General features: G+C 42.9%; 1 protein-coding gene across 1 annotated transcript; it reads left to right on the top strand.

The window, feature by feature from the left end:
- The first annotated feature begins 9,767 nt into the window (after positions 1 to 9,767).
- On the top strand, positions 9,768 to 15,611 carry gdf10b (growth differentiation factor 10b). The gene is made up of 3 exons (XM_076760852.1): positions 9,768 to 10,218; positions 11,597 to 12,510; positions 13,019 to 15,611. The coding sequence occupies exons 1-3, from the start codon at positions 9,930 to 9,932 to the stop codon at positions 13,208 to 13,210; spliced, it is 1,395 nt and encodes a 464-aa protein (XP_076616967.1). The 5' UTR covers positions 9,768 to 9,929; the 3' UTR covers positions 13,211 to 15,611.
- Positions 15,612 to 16,669: the final 1,058 nt, after the last annotated feature.

Raw genomic sequence — 16,669 nt, 5'->3', positions numbered from 1 at the left:
TGCCAGTCGTCAGTCCATTTGGTCTATTAACGTGCAAAGTAACAGCCTCACTGACTGAGGGATGATGGGAAAATGGTCTTTCCCGTAGGGTAGCCCCTGAAGTGATGTATAGTAGCGAGGATGGAGCGCAGCGCTTGATGGCTGATTCCTCCTTCCTCAGCTCATCACAGGCATAAACAACAGGAGGCCTTCCTGTAAAGAGAGGGCACTTTCACAATACAGAGCCGGACCAAAGTAAAGCGCATGAACTGTGTTGTTTTGGTCTGATAAAGATCTGCTAGCTCCAGCTTCAGCGGTTGGTGCTGCAAGACACTGCACTAACACAGAGAGTTTAAAACTCAAAGCAAATCTGAAATGAATCCAGTACACCACGGACACCACAAATAGCTTTAAATAAACTTGTTAATCAAGGCTCTAATAATCATCGCAAAGGTGCAAATTTTAAGCCACCGCTGAAGCTAACTCTGACAATTAGTCCAGCTGATATATGAAACTTTAAAGCTGCACTAATCAGTGTTTTTATATTAACCATGGATCAAAACTGAATATATGTAATGTGAAAGGGGTCACTTGTAGTAAACCCACAGACACACATCACCTTTTTTCAGTTTTTTATAGCTGAGCATTTTAACGTCTTTCAGCTCATTGTTTTGGTTCACGCTTACCTCTCATCTAGCTCATTTCCAGCTGTAGCAGGCAGCTGCATTCAGCCAGAAACTAGCTAGTGAACACAGTGGACAATTTAGCTGTTTAAGAGTCAGATATTTCCCTCACAGGATGATGGAGACCAAAGCAAGGCTTAAAGTAAACTCCAAGCTAATGCTAATGTTACTGTGTATCTGCAGGTTGCGTGAAAGTGCTGCTTCTCGTTTGCTTCTCTACATCAGCTGCATAAGGCAATTTTATGTCAGTGTTGTTGCAGTCAGTTGTGCTGCCCCCTAGTGGCCCAAAAATCAATCAATGCTGGTTTAAAAAACTGTACAGACATGAACATAGACCCCTTTTATTTCCTCTGTGAAGTGACGACCACAGTATACGTATATATGATAAAACACTGTCCAAACATAAGAAAAAAGTGGACATGCTGGACTGCAGCGCCTTACTTGTACTTGTTCTGTGTATGATTATGGTCTTGTATCTGCTTGCCTTGATCCCTCAAAATATCTTTTTTATGACATTTGGGCATCAGGGTGTAGACTTTGCTTATGCCACATGGGCATGGCAACCAGTGAGCCAGTAGCAGCTGTCAAGATTAGAAGCAGCTGCAGAGCCATCCTCGCAGCAATAGCTGTTACGAACAGAAAGATAATAGTGGAAAAAATCTAACTGAAAACATCATCTGGATGAGGGACGAGGTTTCGAGGCTGAACAAGAAGATGAACGTCTGATCACAAAGCGATGAAGGACTTCAAACGTTTAAATGTGACCCATCATGTTTTTCCATTGTTTGTCCTCATCCTTAACTACAAATATTCCCCTGGCTTGGAAATTCATTCAACCTGTACTCTAACAAATTATATAAATCAAACGCAGCTGAATCAAAATCATTCACAAGGTCACATTCCAGTTGAATGTGATCAGGTGCATTCTCTTAGCCTAAACTACACCTCTATTCGTGATAAGCCCAAATAAATTGGCCAATCGAATTAATGTTTTTACTAAAACACCAGCTGCATTCAAGACAAAGTCTGCTACTGTTGTACAAATGAACAGAATGTAAAACTACAGTTTAGATGCTTAATTTCAGAGTGGCAGCTTTAAAGCTTGCCTGGTCGTCCATTCTGACAAAACAGCATAGTCTGGAGGTAGTTAACCAGGGGAGAGTTAGCAAGGTGGAGCCAAGTGCGAGCACAGGTCTGCTCCTGGAGTGTGAAATCGACTGGAGCGACTGGTGCTGCGAACCATTCCCACTGGCAAAGACAGATATGCAATCATCGCTGGCTTTTAGCTGTTCCAGAAGCCTGAGATGTGAATAATAGGTGCAATTTGATATCGTTGTCAATTTTTCAAATAACTGACAAACACGTTGTGGGTGATTGTTCTCAGACGGGGGCCGCTGAGGAGGAACTGCCAAAACAACTCACTTAGAGAAAATTGCAGTCTTGAAAACACAAGAGGAGAGTGATCACCATTTACTAATGAAAGCTCTCCTCATGGGAGACCTTCAGACTCATCCATCACACAGTCACAGACTGACATTTGGTTTAGACGGACTTTGTAAGGTTTGGGCCTCAGCTAGAAAGCTAGAAAGCTCCATTTCCACCAAGCAGTTGAGTTCTGTCAGTAAAACGGTGGATGGTACCAACAGAGCCACCATCAGTTCCATCGAGCTGAAGCGACACTGAAAGGTGGAGTTAAAACACTGCAGACCACTGATTGGTCAGAGAGAATCGGAGAATCCAGAGTCGTCTCGTTGTTTGCGCTCTGATGTAGGACTTCCCACGCTCTGCAGCTTTTTCTCAAACAAAGCTCGTCTCCTTGCTGTAATAGACAACCACATGCCGAGACGACAGAAACATGCGATGTCCTCCACTGTTTTCTTGTTAAAAGAGTAGCTCAATGTGTAACGAGTGTGTGGTTGAGCCAGTAAGACAAGCCCTGTAACAACCCCACCTACATTTAAGAGTACAGTCTGCAGTGGCAACGCATTACAGCAGGTAGGCACGGGCTGGGTACAGGTTTCAAGGGCACCAAAGCAAAAGTGCTTGGTGGGAACACAGATTAAGAGCTAAGTGCGCGTCCCACAAACTCCTCAGTGGAAATCTACCGTTGGCTGGCACAGCAAACTGAGCTTCAAAACAGCGTGTTCTTCTGTCTGCAAGTTTTCAGGCCTTTTTGCACGTGCCTGTCTTCGGTTTTGAGCTCAGCACCTATCTTAAGATCTGGTTTCTCACTTTTCTTTTGTGCAAAGGGATTTCCCCAACTCCTTATTCCAAACCATAATGAAACTAAATTTCCTGTTTAAAGTCAATCCATCTTCTGCCAAACAGTACAGTACATCAACCTCTGGATCAGACGTTAAGACACAATGAGAACTTAGTTTTGTCAAAGAAAGAAAAAACAACCCACAAAAGTATTTTCCTAATTGGCCCGCTCGAGGAAAAGTGTGTCAGGGACGAAATTCATCACGCTGATTGCTGGCCTTGTCTGCGTGGAGCCACATGGGGGTGGAGCTGTGTGGGGTTTGTTGGGGCTCTTGTGGTTTTGGATTGTGCACATGCTAGTTGGATCTCGGGAGGGAAGGCCTCGCACAGCCGAGAGCAGCTCATTACCTCGGTTAGTCATCAGCCCCACTGTCTGCAGCGGGATGATAAATGAGCAGGTCCTCATGTGTGGCTCTGACAGCCCTGTGGCACAGGGTCAAGCTGACATCTACTGAGGGGCGCAGGCAGCAGGGAGGCTGAGCGAGAAGCAACCACACTTCAGAGAACCTGTGAGGGCTTTCTGGGAATTTAGACACCCTCCAGCGGCTGTATTGGAGGTCTTCGCTGGCAGCAGTCGAAGCTGTTTCTAATAGGACAACTTTTCATCCGTCTCACTGATCACTCTGCCACTGATTTATGTAAGGAGCAGAGTAATTGATTCACATAGGAATTTATTCTGAAAGGATTCAAATCATTTTCTGTCTGTGTTAATAACGTTATGCTAACATAACCGAAAAGGCAGACCTCAACCACAAGGGTACAGTGCAGCTTCTGGATGATGTGAAGTGCACACACACAAGAGTTATCTTATGGTTAACCTTAAAAAAAAGGCAATATGCTTCAGAGTGCTTTAGATTTAGATAATAGCTTTGTGAGATGAAGGCAGTGGGCAGTATTCTGTGAATGCTTCATGTCTCACCACCCTGAGTCAACAGAGAACCAAAGCAGCTCTAACAAAAGAGACCGGCTGACTAACATGTACTACATCACCTCAATCACCTCTGGTCTGCCCAAGAAATGAACTCTGTCCATAATATGTTCAATTCCAGTTCAGGATTATTACCAGCATTATGGGTGGGCTCACTTTTGGTTTTCCTCCAGATAAAGTGGTAAATGAGGCCAAACTGTCAGCATGTTTTCAACCTGGAACAACTTGTTACCCTATTCTGACCTATTTTTCACGATGTTGCCATGTTTTCAGCTCTCATTACTTTGTTGGGTGTTAGTTGGGGGTCCAGAGCAGGACACAAAGTCTGCAAAGAAATGATCAACACTGCTTTGGAAATAAGAGAGAAGAAAGATGCATGTTCACTGAAGAGGAAAAGTTAAATTGTCAGAATTTAATTTGGAGTAATAAAATAGTTTGAGTAATAACAGCGGGGGCTGGTGTCGGGTTGGAGTAGAGGAAAACATTACGAGGAGAAGTATGAGTTCATTCATTCATTTAGTCTCTGATGGAGACATGAAGGCAGATAGCTCACCAGTCAGCCTTGATTTTCCCTGGAGATCATAGCTGATGACAGACAGAATTGCATAATGAAAGCGATGCTTATAGGGAACCAATCTGAACGCAGAAAGCGTCATTATTCTGCAGCCATTACATTGTGGAAATCATTATTTACTTCATAATGATTTATTAAAGCTAAAAAAAAAAAAAAAACGTATTTAATAAGCAAGCACGTTCATTTTTACAGTTGCCATGGCTGCTATTTGTTAGCCAGCTACGCTAATACAGCCAAAACAATTAGCTCAGATCAACATAGCTCACTGTTGCAATGGCACAAGCTACAAGTCTGGGCTTTACAGTCTCTTAGATATTTGCACAGAGCTAATTCTGCAACTGATCTTTCAGTCAGCTGTTCAAAAGCCTCTAGATGTGAAAACTTAACCTGGAAGATCTTCAAAATCTGTGAAATAGGAGCTCAGATTCATCCCCGGACACATACACCCTCTGCCTCTCTGTCACACACAACACCGACGACTCCTCTGTCAGCGGGTTGTCCAGGTGCTGCATGAACGAATAAATGTGGTGTAATTCTCCTCAGATGTCAGTTGTTGTTTTTCACCGTGAAGTCTGGCACATTGCGGTGATTTACAGTCATAAATTTGTCATGCACAAGTTTCCCTCAGCAGCAGACATTCCTCTTTCAGCTGGCACCGCTGCAGCTACATGCAACATTAATGCATGAGACAACCGGATATCTCCCAGAGAGAGCCAGAGTGTGTGTGTGTGTGTGTGTGTGTGTGTGTGTGTGTGTGTGTGTGTGTGTGTGTGTGTGGACCTGTCACTCTTAGGTGAGTGATGTTGATGTGAGCTGAAGTGGCATGACTGTGGCTCTCCATGAGGGAGGTATGGCACAGAATCCAGACTGGAGTGGGGCTCAGTGAGTGTGTATGTGTGTGTGTGTGTGTGTGTGTGTGTGTGTGTGTGTGTGTGTGTGTGTGTGTGGATGTCTTGGCAGACATCAGATGAAGGGATGTCATGCCCCTCAGACTCTCTCTCTCACACACACACACACACACACACACAAACATCCATATCCAACAGCAGCGAGCATGAATGGTCATTCAGCTCCAGCCAGCAGTATGAAAACAAGTCAAAAGGAGGAAGAGGAGGAGGAAAAGGGGGAGGATGAAGGATGGGGTCTCGGGCCAAAAGAAACATGGTGGGCTCGTCTGTCCTCCTCCCTGTCCTGATGAGCACCCCAGGCAAATATTCTGTGAATGAGAGCATATTTTGGGGGGCTACGCTTCCCATTTTAACCGCGTGAAGGAAGGAGGAGGAGGAGGTGGAGAAGAGGTGACTCACCCATGATGTCATACGAAATGAACATTTTTAAATGAGTCTAATAGAGGACGTGAATTTTGGCCTGCTTCTTGGTCTGGTACTTCTATTATTGTACAACAACCCTGGACTCATTTCAGCTTCAGTGATCCCCAAAATAAAGTAGAGCCCTTTTAAATTGCTTCAGCCAACATTTCTTTCATTGTTTGTGTGGAAACATGTACAAAACAGCTATTGTGAGGCGTAAAGGGGTGATGGTTAACAGAAATGTTCAACTACACTCTCATGTCTAAATACTAAATATGAAGCTACAGCGGTGATGACAAGACTCCAGGAAATCACTGTGCCTGGTGTGTGTGTGTGTGTGTGTGTGTGTGTGTGTGTGTGTGTAACTCCCTGTAAAACACAAAATTTTACACCTTTTTTTTTTGTACAGATTAAACAACCAAGATATAACATGTTCATTAGTGAGCTTTAAGGGTGCTGATTGGCAGATTTTGTTCGATTCAGACAGAGCCAGACCGAGCGTTTCCTCCTGCTTCCTGCCTTTAGGCTAAGCTAAGCAAACCGGCTGCTGGACTTAGCTTCTTATTCAACGGACAGACATGAGAGCGGTATCAATTTTCTCATTTCTCTCTGCAATAAAGCCAAAAAGTGCATTTCCCAAAAACCTTTCCATTAACTGCCCAAACACAGAGAACATGATGAGCTGAAATGTTTCCAGCACAGCTACAAAGAAGAGGTTGAAAAACATCTATTCCAGTGTTTTATTCATAGTTAAAAGCTCCTAATGGAACAAAAAGCCTCAAGCTCGTTTAATATTTGTGCTTAAACACCTAATACTGACTATTTTTCTACGTCCTCCCTCTCTCTCTACACTCTCTACTTTGTTTAGCAGCTATGTTGGTAACCAGGCTGACGTGTGTGGGACACGGAGCCTGGACACGCTCCTTTGATCTCTGGCTGCAAACCCACAATAATGAGGTGACTTTATGATCATTGAGAATTTATGCTCATTGGATATAACAGTTTTCAATTCAACAAATTATGAGCCTTGTCCTTCTAAATGTCCGCTCTGACATGTTCTCCACTTCTCCTGTTGCAGGAAAGCCGTTAGGTGAGAGGTCTTATGAAGTTTGCTGTGGGTGTGACAAGTACTCATAAGGGTTTAAATTACCTTTGAAGTGGCAGCTAATCACCGTGGTGAGGCGGTTTTGGCTCAGCGGCTACAGCTGCTGAACCAGAGGAGTCAATATGGGGCCTTTAGGCTGACGTATGTCCACAAGGCAGGGTGGCACAACAGAGTTTGATGGTCTTCTTTTTTTTTCTCTGCTCCTCAAACCAAAGAGCAAAGGTTCCTCCATCAATAGGAAGGGGAGCACTGTGACAATCAGCACAAAGTCTGAATGCAAAATACCATGACCTCAACAAAGGATGAAACTCTTTCAGGCACAGACACTTACGTCAAGGAACTGGCCACTTACAGCAAAGGTTTATCCAGTTAGATTTGGTGGAAAAACTTTGCAATTTGAGGAACCTCTCAAAGAATCCGTGCAGGAACGAAGGTTTGGCTGACTCCTTGTTCGTAAACATACATGAGCATTTAATCTCTGCACGTTAAAGAGGAGGTCAGGGTGGTGGAGGGAGCTGTGTCAGCAAGCACTGCTGGCACAAGTAATTATGAGAAGTATCAGGTTATTGTGGCCATCTGCATGAATATGACTGGATGTTACGAGTCAGCTGGTCATTGAGCCGGTGATTGTGAAGCATGAATGAAACGGCTGATGTCAATCAGCTAATGCAAGTGCAACATCACGCAGACCATAAATCTCTATGTATACATGATGCTTGAGATGCTTGTATATATGCAAACTGATTTTAATGACCTCATGGGGAGTTTGATAGATTGCAACCAAAAAAAAAACCATAAACAATCCAGATCATGAAGAATTAGTTGTCACTGCAGATTGTAGAGTTACTAGTAAAGTGCTTGAAGTTCTCATTCCTAAACTCCTAAACTTTGTCATTGCCGTTCAAAATGACCATTATGAGTATTTTCTGATCAGCCACTGGTCTGGTTAAACAAAATCTATTAAGGTTAAAGTTGGGTAAAGACTGTGGTCACAGTTAAATCATGTAATTGTTGGGAGCAGATTGATGTGAACTGCGGTCTCCAATATCAAAGTCATGCCCTTTGTGCTCCCAACCATCTTCCCCAACCTCCATCTTGAGAGGTTTTGTGGCACTATAACCACTTCAAATTCCTCTCAAGGCCTCAGATCCCAAGGGGCCGATTGGAGATCAAGCCTTGGCTACTGTCGCCTTTGCTTCTGAGAGGGAAAAGTCATTATACGCATGACCACAAGGAAAACGAAAGGAAAACAAAAACATTGCCTGTTTTTAAGCGTTGGATCACATGACTATTTTACTGTTTGTAGGCTTTGACAGTCATTTCAGTGTGACAGAACTTCTCCAAGTTCACATCGATTTATTTTGAAACTTTCCTCCATCAAAAGAAAACTCACAAGAGCAACATTTGTTTTTCTAAGCCCATTAGAACCAATTAGACAACCCCAAGCTGAGTGATAACAGAGTCTGATAGCTCCCTGGGTGGAGACAGATGCTATCTGCTCTTTCAGTGAAGCAACACGACCTTTAAACACACCAGTGTTTTACTGAAGGGGATCCCAGTCCCAGCAGAGTCCTTTATCTCCGATGTAAGACACGATGGTGTCAAAGAGCCCCTTGTGGTCCCCCTCAGGACCAGTAGGAGGTATTTTAATAGCTGTCTGACCCGTGGTGGCTCTAGCCTGCTGCCATCTCTCTCACAGGGAAACTGTTGTGCTGCATGAGAAACACAAAAAGCAGCAGAGACCCTAAAAATACGTTTCTTCTGTCGGCTGCTTGTCACTCAGGTTGACGAGCTATCAGCTGTCCCGAGGCTGAGATAAGCGTCTTCAGTGAAGTCACCACACGCTGTTTGATTTGTAGTTTGATTTTTCCTTACTAGAGCTACTTTGTATCCACAGTAAAGGCATTAAAAACAAGCTTAAATCAATTTACTTCAACGGAATTGATGCAGTCCGTGGATCACTCTCGGTCATGGTGACGCAAATACACACCATTTGTTCTGCTCAGCTTTGGAGAACTTTGACATGCCACTTGTGCTGCTGACCAAGCCATCTTGACAGCGCTGACAGTTAAAGAAACAGAGAATCCAAAATGAGGAAGCTATCGTAGCTCATGCTCTGTTGCACCATCGACTTTTTTTAACCCTCCTCTGCCAGATATAAACTGATTTGTGAGACAGAAGTTGACAGTACAAATACATTTTTGCAATGTGGGAAACTAGCTTGCAGACACCAATTTCTGATGTGACCAGGTCTTAACGGGGGAAAAGCCATTTTTCAATGCTACCACAGTTAAATTCCATTTACCTCTTGTGTTGAGGTGAAGGCAGAATGAGCAGAGGTGAACACTTGAGAACACAATATATATTGGAATTTGGGTAAGTCCACTGACAACAGACAGCTGACAGTGGGCAAGAGGCGGGGGACATTCTGGACCGTTCTCCTCTTCATCACATGGCTGACAGAGAGACAAACAACCATTCACACACTTTTAGAGTCGCTTACAGCAGGTCTTCATACCACAACTAATGCAAATTTGGTTTAACATCACTGAAAAGCCAATTTCAGGATGGTTCAAACTAAATAATACATTACAAATATTAATTAATTGATTAAAAAAATTATTTTAAACACTGCAGCTTTGAAACCGCCTAGGATCTGTGTGCCTGACCTTTAACAGCTACACTATCTGACCCCTTCACATTTCTCCCTCTCTCACTGATAGCGTGGACTGATGTTGCATGTTTACAGGACGGGTTTGATATTCTATCTGGAGGCTGTCCTGTTCTTCGCTTTGCTGCCGATCAAAACTCGTAAGCAGCTCACCTAAAAAGCTGCATGTCTCTCGTTGGCTGTGCGCTCCGAGGCGTCACCATCTGTCATCCGGCAGCAGAGCTTCATGCATGCGTCCTCCCCCGGTCTCCTCCCATTGTACAAACAGCTGTAGACCGTGAACCGTGGAGTGCGGGTCCGACACGGATTACCTGAATCCCGGTTTGAAGTCTGGGTGGGCATCAACCACCGAGAAACAGAAAGGCAGCGCTGCTTTGATTCTTTTTACTGAGTAAAGTTTCCCGACGTTCCTTTTCAATGGAATCATTTCAGACAACTTCAACCATGGCGAGCCGGCTTTTTCACACGCTGCATTTACTGCTGATTCTGGAGTCGAGCTGGGGTAAACTCATATCTGAGGATCTTGGTGAAGCAGTGCGTCAAGATGCCGATGTGCCACCTGCGGTGGAGCGGCGCGTCTTTGCGCACGAAAGCGCAAACCGGGACATGGTCTCCATCAACATGTTCAAAGTGTACGAGAAGTACAGTAAAGAGCCGCAGAGCCAGAGGGACGGAAACACCGTGAGAAGTTTTAAAGGTGTCCCGAGTGAGTGAACACACGCGCTTATTCGTTCCATGAGTTTAAGGAGGGAAACCTAATTTTCATAATGTGGCAAAATAGGTACATTACTGCTAACACATTACCCTCTGCTTAATTAAAAATCTCTCAGGTATCCTCTGGTTACCGGTATAATTATCAACTAATGAATAGTGATTGGGCATTTTGTTAAAGATTTTTCTTCTTTAAAAAAAAAAAAGTTCGTATTGAAGCAGGCTTTTGTGTCCCTCAAGACATAATAACCGTACTGATAGCCAGTTGGTGGTCATAATAAAACATCACAGCTTCTAGAAGACAGACGAAATGTTTCTTTACTAAGGCAAATTAAAAACAGCAAAAGTGTATAATAGCCTTTTCTTGTTTTCTTACTTTACTAAATTAATTTTAATAGAATTTCAGACAGTTTTATGTTACATACCCTTGAATGAAACTCAAGATTTGTGTCATATAAAGTGTTCTTAATCGTTTAAACTTTTGTTTCCCCACTTGAAAGCTTATTTTACTTATTGCACTTCACAATACAGATCAACCTTTAACATACAGAAAATTCACATTAAACTTTAAAAGTCCCCTCTTGTGCACAAATGAATACCTTGAAAAATATCTGATCTTAATTATTCATCAGCGTGACAACGGAAAGGCAGGTGTTTTAACAGTCAAACAGCAGATCTCATGCCCCTTTGAGCTACACATCTCCACCTCTATGCTCCATCGGTGTTTTGATTTAGTGAACTGGGGGACTTAAAGTCTCAGGCACTGTTCGTTACCCGGTAGCTGCAGCAGCTTAGGTGTTAGACAAGAGCCTATTATCATACTCAGACACCGGCTGCACTGCGAAAAGCCTCAGAGGAGCTCGTTCTCCTGTAAGCATTTCCATATGCTTACAACAGACCTACTGCACCGATCCAATGTTTGTCTTTCAGGCTGCGGTGGAAGTGTGGGAGACGAGGTTGAACTTCACGAGTACAGTGATCTAGGATGAGGGTTTTGGTCATGCGGGAGGCAGGCACTTAAGCTTAATATTTTCCATCTTGCTGCTTATGTCAGTCAGATGTGTTGAGCAACATTTTACAGAAGATATATCGGATGCTGTTATTTATGTCAGTCAAACATGCCAGAATGAGATGACAGAGGGGGGAAAGTAGAGAGGGGAAAAAGTTCAAGGCAGCAACTTTTGATGTAACATCTGTATGGTTGAACCAGCAAGCACATCAGCGTATATGAATCCATTTTTAAAGCCAAGAGATATATTAGAAAAAGCTTGGAAGACAGGATGAAAACAAGCATGTTTTTTTTTTTTTAACTTGAAGAACTTATTTTTCTCGTCACAGGTCTCATTCTACTTCATTGTTTTTTAATTCCCCAGGAGTCCTGCATGGCAAAGATGTGTTCCAGTTCAACCTGTCCTCCATCCAAGAATCAGAGCTCATCCTCTTAGCCTCTTTTCATTTCCTCTACAAGCGGCCCCGCCACCACCAGCGACCATGGCGTTTCCGAAGGCCTCGCCACCCATCCAGTGACCCCCAGCATCCCTATCCTCCCTCCCCGCAGCTCCTCTTCCATGGATCATCCCCAAGCTCAGCTTTTGCAACACCACTAGGAAACATAACTCTGTCTCCTTTCAAGAAAGGCTCTTGGCAAACAAGGGATGTAACGGCTGTGGTGAAACAGGCCAGGGATGTCAAAGAGCTTGTGGTCACTGTGGAGTTTAATATGGGGTTCGGGGCGGCTCGGCTGCAGCAGCGGAGTACTCAAGGCCAAGAGCGCCTCTCCCCAGCCAACATGCCGTATATCTTGGTATACGCTGATGATCGAGCTATAGATGAGCCAAACAGCGTGGCCATGTCACTCCAGCGGTACGGGTCCTTCCCTGTGGGGGAGGATGCATCCCCGTCAGCTTCAGCCTCAGCCTCAAGGATCCGGAGGGAGCTTCATCTCCAGATCCAAACCAACGACATTCCAGAGGTGCAGTACAACACCTTGAAGAATCACGAACTGTGGCAGAACACGTATTTCCCTGCCAAGGCCAAAGCTGCGATGAAACCAGGGAGGAAGCAGGGTCAGGAGAGCAACGAGGGCCTGAGTAAGCCCCAGGTGCTGAGCTTCGATGAGAGGACAATGAAAAAGGCCAGGAGGAGACAGTGGAGCGAGCCCAGGGTTTGCTCCAGGCGCTACCTCAGGGTGGACTTCGCTGACATCGGCTGGAGCGAGTGGGTCTTGGCGCCAAAGTCGTTTGATGCTTACTACTGCGCCGGGACCTGTGGATTCCCAATCCCTAAAGTGAGTCAGAGAAACGTTTGACTGAGACAATAGAAAACACACAAGCCCTGCTCAAGCTGCACTGATGGGATTAAGTTTCCCACATCAGGACCGAAATGAGCTGAAACTCCTCAAGATACAGTTGCATGTCTTTTCATATGCACTGATTTTGTGATATCTTTTATTGTACTTTTGAATATAATCTTTTCTTTTAGACTCTGGATTGTGAGACATATTAGAAGTTTTGTGCTGCATGTGGCAAAATCATTCAAAATTGGTACGACTCAGACTGGAAACTAGAGCAGGGATGTATGCAGATGAAGAGTGTTTATCTGTTAAAATTAAAGGGAAAAGTGATGAAAACTGCAATTTAAAAATACACAACAAAATATGTTTCACTCATAAAGTTTGGACACTTTTTGATCCCTTTTGCACTTAGTCACTATAAATCTTTTCAGGCAGCAGTTATGGGGATTTTTTTCTGTAACTTAACAGTTATAACAGCAAGTTGTTCTACTCATTTCCTTAGGTGGTGCGTCCTTCCAATCACGCCACCATCCAGAGCATCGTCAGAGCTGTGGGCATCGTCCCTGGTGTCCCTGAACCGTGCTGCGTTCCTGAGAAGATGAGTCCCCTCGGCGTCCTTTTCCTCGATCCCAACAAGAATATGGTGCTAAAGGTTTACCCTGGCATGTCTGTGGATACCTGTGCCTGTCGATAGGGCCGGAGCCACCGGGCGTGCGGAGGACGTACGTGTAGACTCAGCGTATATTAAGAGGGCATTTCAACCTCAAAGAGGACAGTGGCGATGAGGACAGCTGAGGATAAACTGATGCGACTGGCAGGGCTCATGGAATCATGGACTAGTCTCTGCCACGATCGGACTCAACTTTTCCTGCTTGTCTAACACGTTTCATTGATGTGTTTTTCTCCACACTTCATTTTTCTCCCATCATCCAAAAGCATTTTTGAGAAGTGTACTTAACACAAACCTGTGTCTGTAATGGTCTAAAATGTAGTGAGGACATAGTACAAGTACAAAGTACAAATCTCCTGCAGGTGGATCTTCATCTCTGTTGATCCTTCATAAGCTTTTTCAATCCTTTTTCAGCACATTCTCACTTTTATAAAGTGATTTTGCCTGTTTTAATATTAGACAAGGTAAGACTTGACTTTCTCTGGTCTCAGCCTGGACTCAGACCTGGTTTTGGAATTGACTAAGCTCAGTGCCTCAGTATCAACACTGAAACCCTCTGACATCTTCTACTGCTTGTAATGTCTGAAGGACTCAACTGAATCTTGGACAAACTGATGAACTGTACAGTAACTCACAGGATCAGGGGGGTCTGAGGGGCACAGAGGCTGCATGGCAGCACATTTACATCCTACAAATTAACCAACCGTGTCATGTAAATACTGTAGTTACTAATGCAAACTAAATTGTACTTATTCTTAAGTGATAAGTCATTGAACACCTCCCATATTAGCAAGAAATGTTATTCCTGCATGAGAGGTAATGTCTTCTTTTAACTATATTTCAATATGTTTATATATTATATATAATGACACCTACTGAGATTTAATGTACTGCAAGCCTTGTGTAGCTTGTGTCCGTTACAGCGCAGAGAAAAAACAGTGCGTTGCTGCCACCTGCTGTGCATTTTGGGAATGTTTAAGGGACTAAATCATTTTGAATGTGAGAGTTCTGGTACTTCCTGTGGCTATTCAATATCTCCCTTTATATATAAATACTGTTTATCAAGGATGACATGTACAGTTTGTAATAATAGTAGATATCCATAGTAAATAAAAAGGGATAAATGTATCCAACATTATATCTATGCTAAAAGTGTATTTGAATACTTTTGTGATATGTGGTTTAACTAATCATAGACATGATGTACACCTTTAGGCTTCATAAAAAGTATATATAGCATTTACTTAGACATATACCTTAGATTAGATGGATAACCTTACATCAGATTGCATACATTTTGTTTAAAAAGCAGATATCTTGGTTTATTTATGTATAATGCTAATCTTGAAAATAAGAGGTGTCAGTCAGTCAAATGCTTTGCAAATGCTTTTGTTTCTTTCTTCTCTGAACAAAGCTACAATGAAGAAGTCTGGAAAACTTGTGGTGAAATTTGATTACATTCATTTTCATTGACGTTCTTTTTTTGTTGTTTTAGTTCTGCACACGAAGGCAGTAATGTAATGTCCAGGTTTCCTACCCGCATTGAATGGGTGGTAATGAGTCCACCTTAAAGCTGCTTTAATCAATATTTTTATAACAACAAATGGATCAGATGACTGTGAAAGGTGAAATTAATAACTTGGAGTGACAAACTTGCAGATAATTATTATTGCTCTGTGAAGCGTTTTGGCAACTTTCAGCACATTGATTTGGTTTTATGGCCCAAAATTTTACTGTCTTGGTTCACTGACTACTGATGATGATCTCAAATCACAGCAGACAGCTCTTTTAGCAAAAACACATTTAAACCGCCACTTTATACGACTGTCCCCACACCAAAAGGCAGAGGCACAAACTAAGCAACTGGCTGGTGGACAAACTGGAGCATTTAGCAGGTAAAGAGCCACAGATTTTTCTCTGGAGTTGGTGGAGACCAAAAACAGAGCTAAAAGAAGAGTGAACAATGGATGCTAATGTGTTTGTTGGATACTTAAATAGGTAACTGTTTGCTTCCAGCTAACCATATAAATTTGACAAGCCGATAATATTCCAGTGTTGGGTTTATAGTTTGTTCCTCTACGTCCAAGTAGCCAAAAAAAAAAAAAAAAAAAACACTTGCTTTAAAGAGCTATTAGCAATATAATTGTAATTTGACAGCTTAAATGTTACATCATGGTCTAAATGTTGTTTCAAAGCCTTTTACAGCCTGATAAGAAAGAAAGTCTGGAGGAAACACTCCTGCATTTCCTGACTTGAAAACAAAAAAATGTGTGTTGAATACTGGAAACTGCTTGAATGACAAAACAAAACCATATTTGCATTTTTGATCAGTGATATTCTATTATTTTCAAGGGCTTTGATGCATGATATGTTTGACAGATGAATACATCTGGGCCTATTTTTTTATTATTGTGATTTTTTGAGATCCGGGGCAATTCATAAAACATCCAGGCCCGACGACGCCACTGTCAAAAACCAAAGACTATTAGCCAAACTCTAATATAATTGAACTGGGTTTTACTGCACAAATTTCAACCCAGTAATTTGGTCTAAAGCAATATGACCACAGATCTTTCTTGGTCCAGTTCTCCCTGCTGTGTTTGTTTCCCTCCTGCATGCCTACATTATTTGCTGTATCCATGCCAGTAGATTTTGTCGTGGCCTTTCATCACTGATTGACTCCATAGAGAGGAACTCTTAAAAGCTTGAAAGGGCCACAATGAAAGCATTTTTATGAAACCCGGCGTGAACCAAGTACTGAGTGACTGCATGAGTGAAAGACAGAAATTCCAAGATAGGACAGACTCAGGCCAACGTCCCCAGACTCATTGGCTTGTGGTTTGGGCTCAAACCCCCCACAGGAACACGGGGCAGATCCCATCATCCATCTAGAACATACAGGATGTAGTTATGAAGGCCACCGCCATCATGTCCTTTGTTCCATTTTCCAGTAGTGTGAAATGAGCTCTCATGCCTATCAGATTTTATAGATGCCCGCAATAAACCTATATTAGTTCATGAACATTTCCCCATGTGTTGTTCCTAACACTCTACATCTGGCTGTTGTTTAATTAGAAGAATCCTGAAGTGCAAAGGAAGTCATTACTCTACATTTCTTGCTTCCATGGAATAAAGAACAGGGTAGTTAGGATGAACACAAACGCGCCTACACAAACTACACAAAACTTATACAATCAGCACAGCAATCAGCACTATCTTTGGGATAGTTTTGAAGAGTTACTGAAAAGGAAAGGTATGATGGCAGCACACACAGAGGAAGAGATGAACAATATCAGCTTCAAAGTCTAAGTAATCATCCAGGACAATAAACAACATTTATGATACTAGTCTGCAAAATTTGGTTAGTGTTTCCTCTATTTTAAGCAACAACTGGCTCTATTTAGCTGCTGGCACCAATTGAAAATACAGAACAGAACGGCGGGGTGGCAGCCATGGCAGTGAGCGCTTGCTGTCTGAAAGCAC

The sequence above is a fragment of the Chaetodon auriga genome, chromosome 20, assembly GCF_051107435.1.
Source record: "Chaetodon auriga isolate fChaAug3 chromosome 20, fChaAug3.hap1, whole genome shotgun sequence".
NCBI lineage: Eukaryota > Metazoa > Chordata > Actinopteri > Chaetodontiformes > Chaetodontidae > Chaetodon > Chaetodon auriga.
Note: the sequence above shows the minus strand (reverse complement) of the source record. Positions and strands in the feature narration are given on the sequence as shown.

What these genes read in the sequence shown, in the direction of transcription:
- gdf10b (XM_076760852.1), top strand. Translation starts at nt 9,930, where the DNA reads ATGGAATCATTTCAGACAACTTCAACCATGGCGAGCCGGCTTTTTCAC. An exon ending in AAGTTTTAAAGGTGTCCCGA is followed by an intron (nt 10,219 to 11,596) that starts GTGAGTGAACAC and finishes TTAATTCCCCAG; the next exon opens with GAGTCCTGCATGGCAAAGAT. An exon ending in GTGGATTCCCAATCCCTAAA is followed by an intron (nt 12,511 to 13,018) that starts GTGAGTCAGAGA and finishes TCATTTCCTTAG; the next exon opens with GTGGTGCGTCCTTCCAATCA.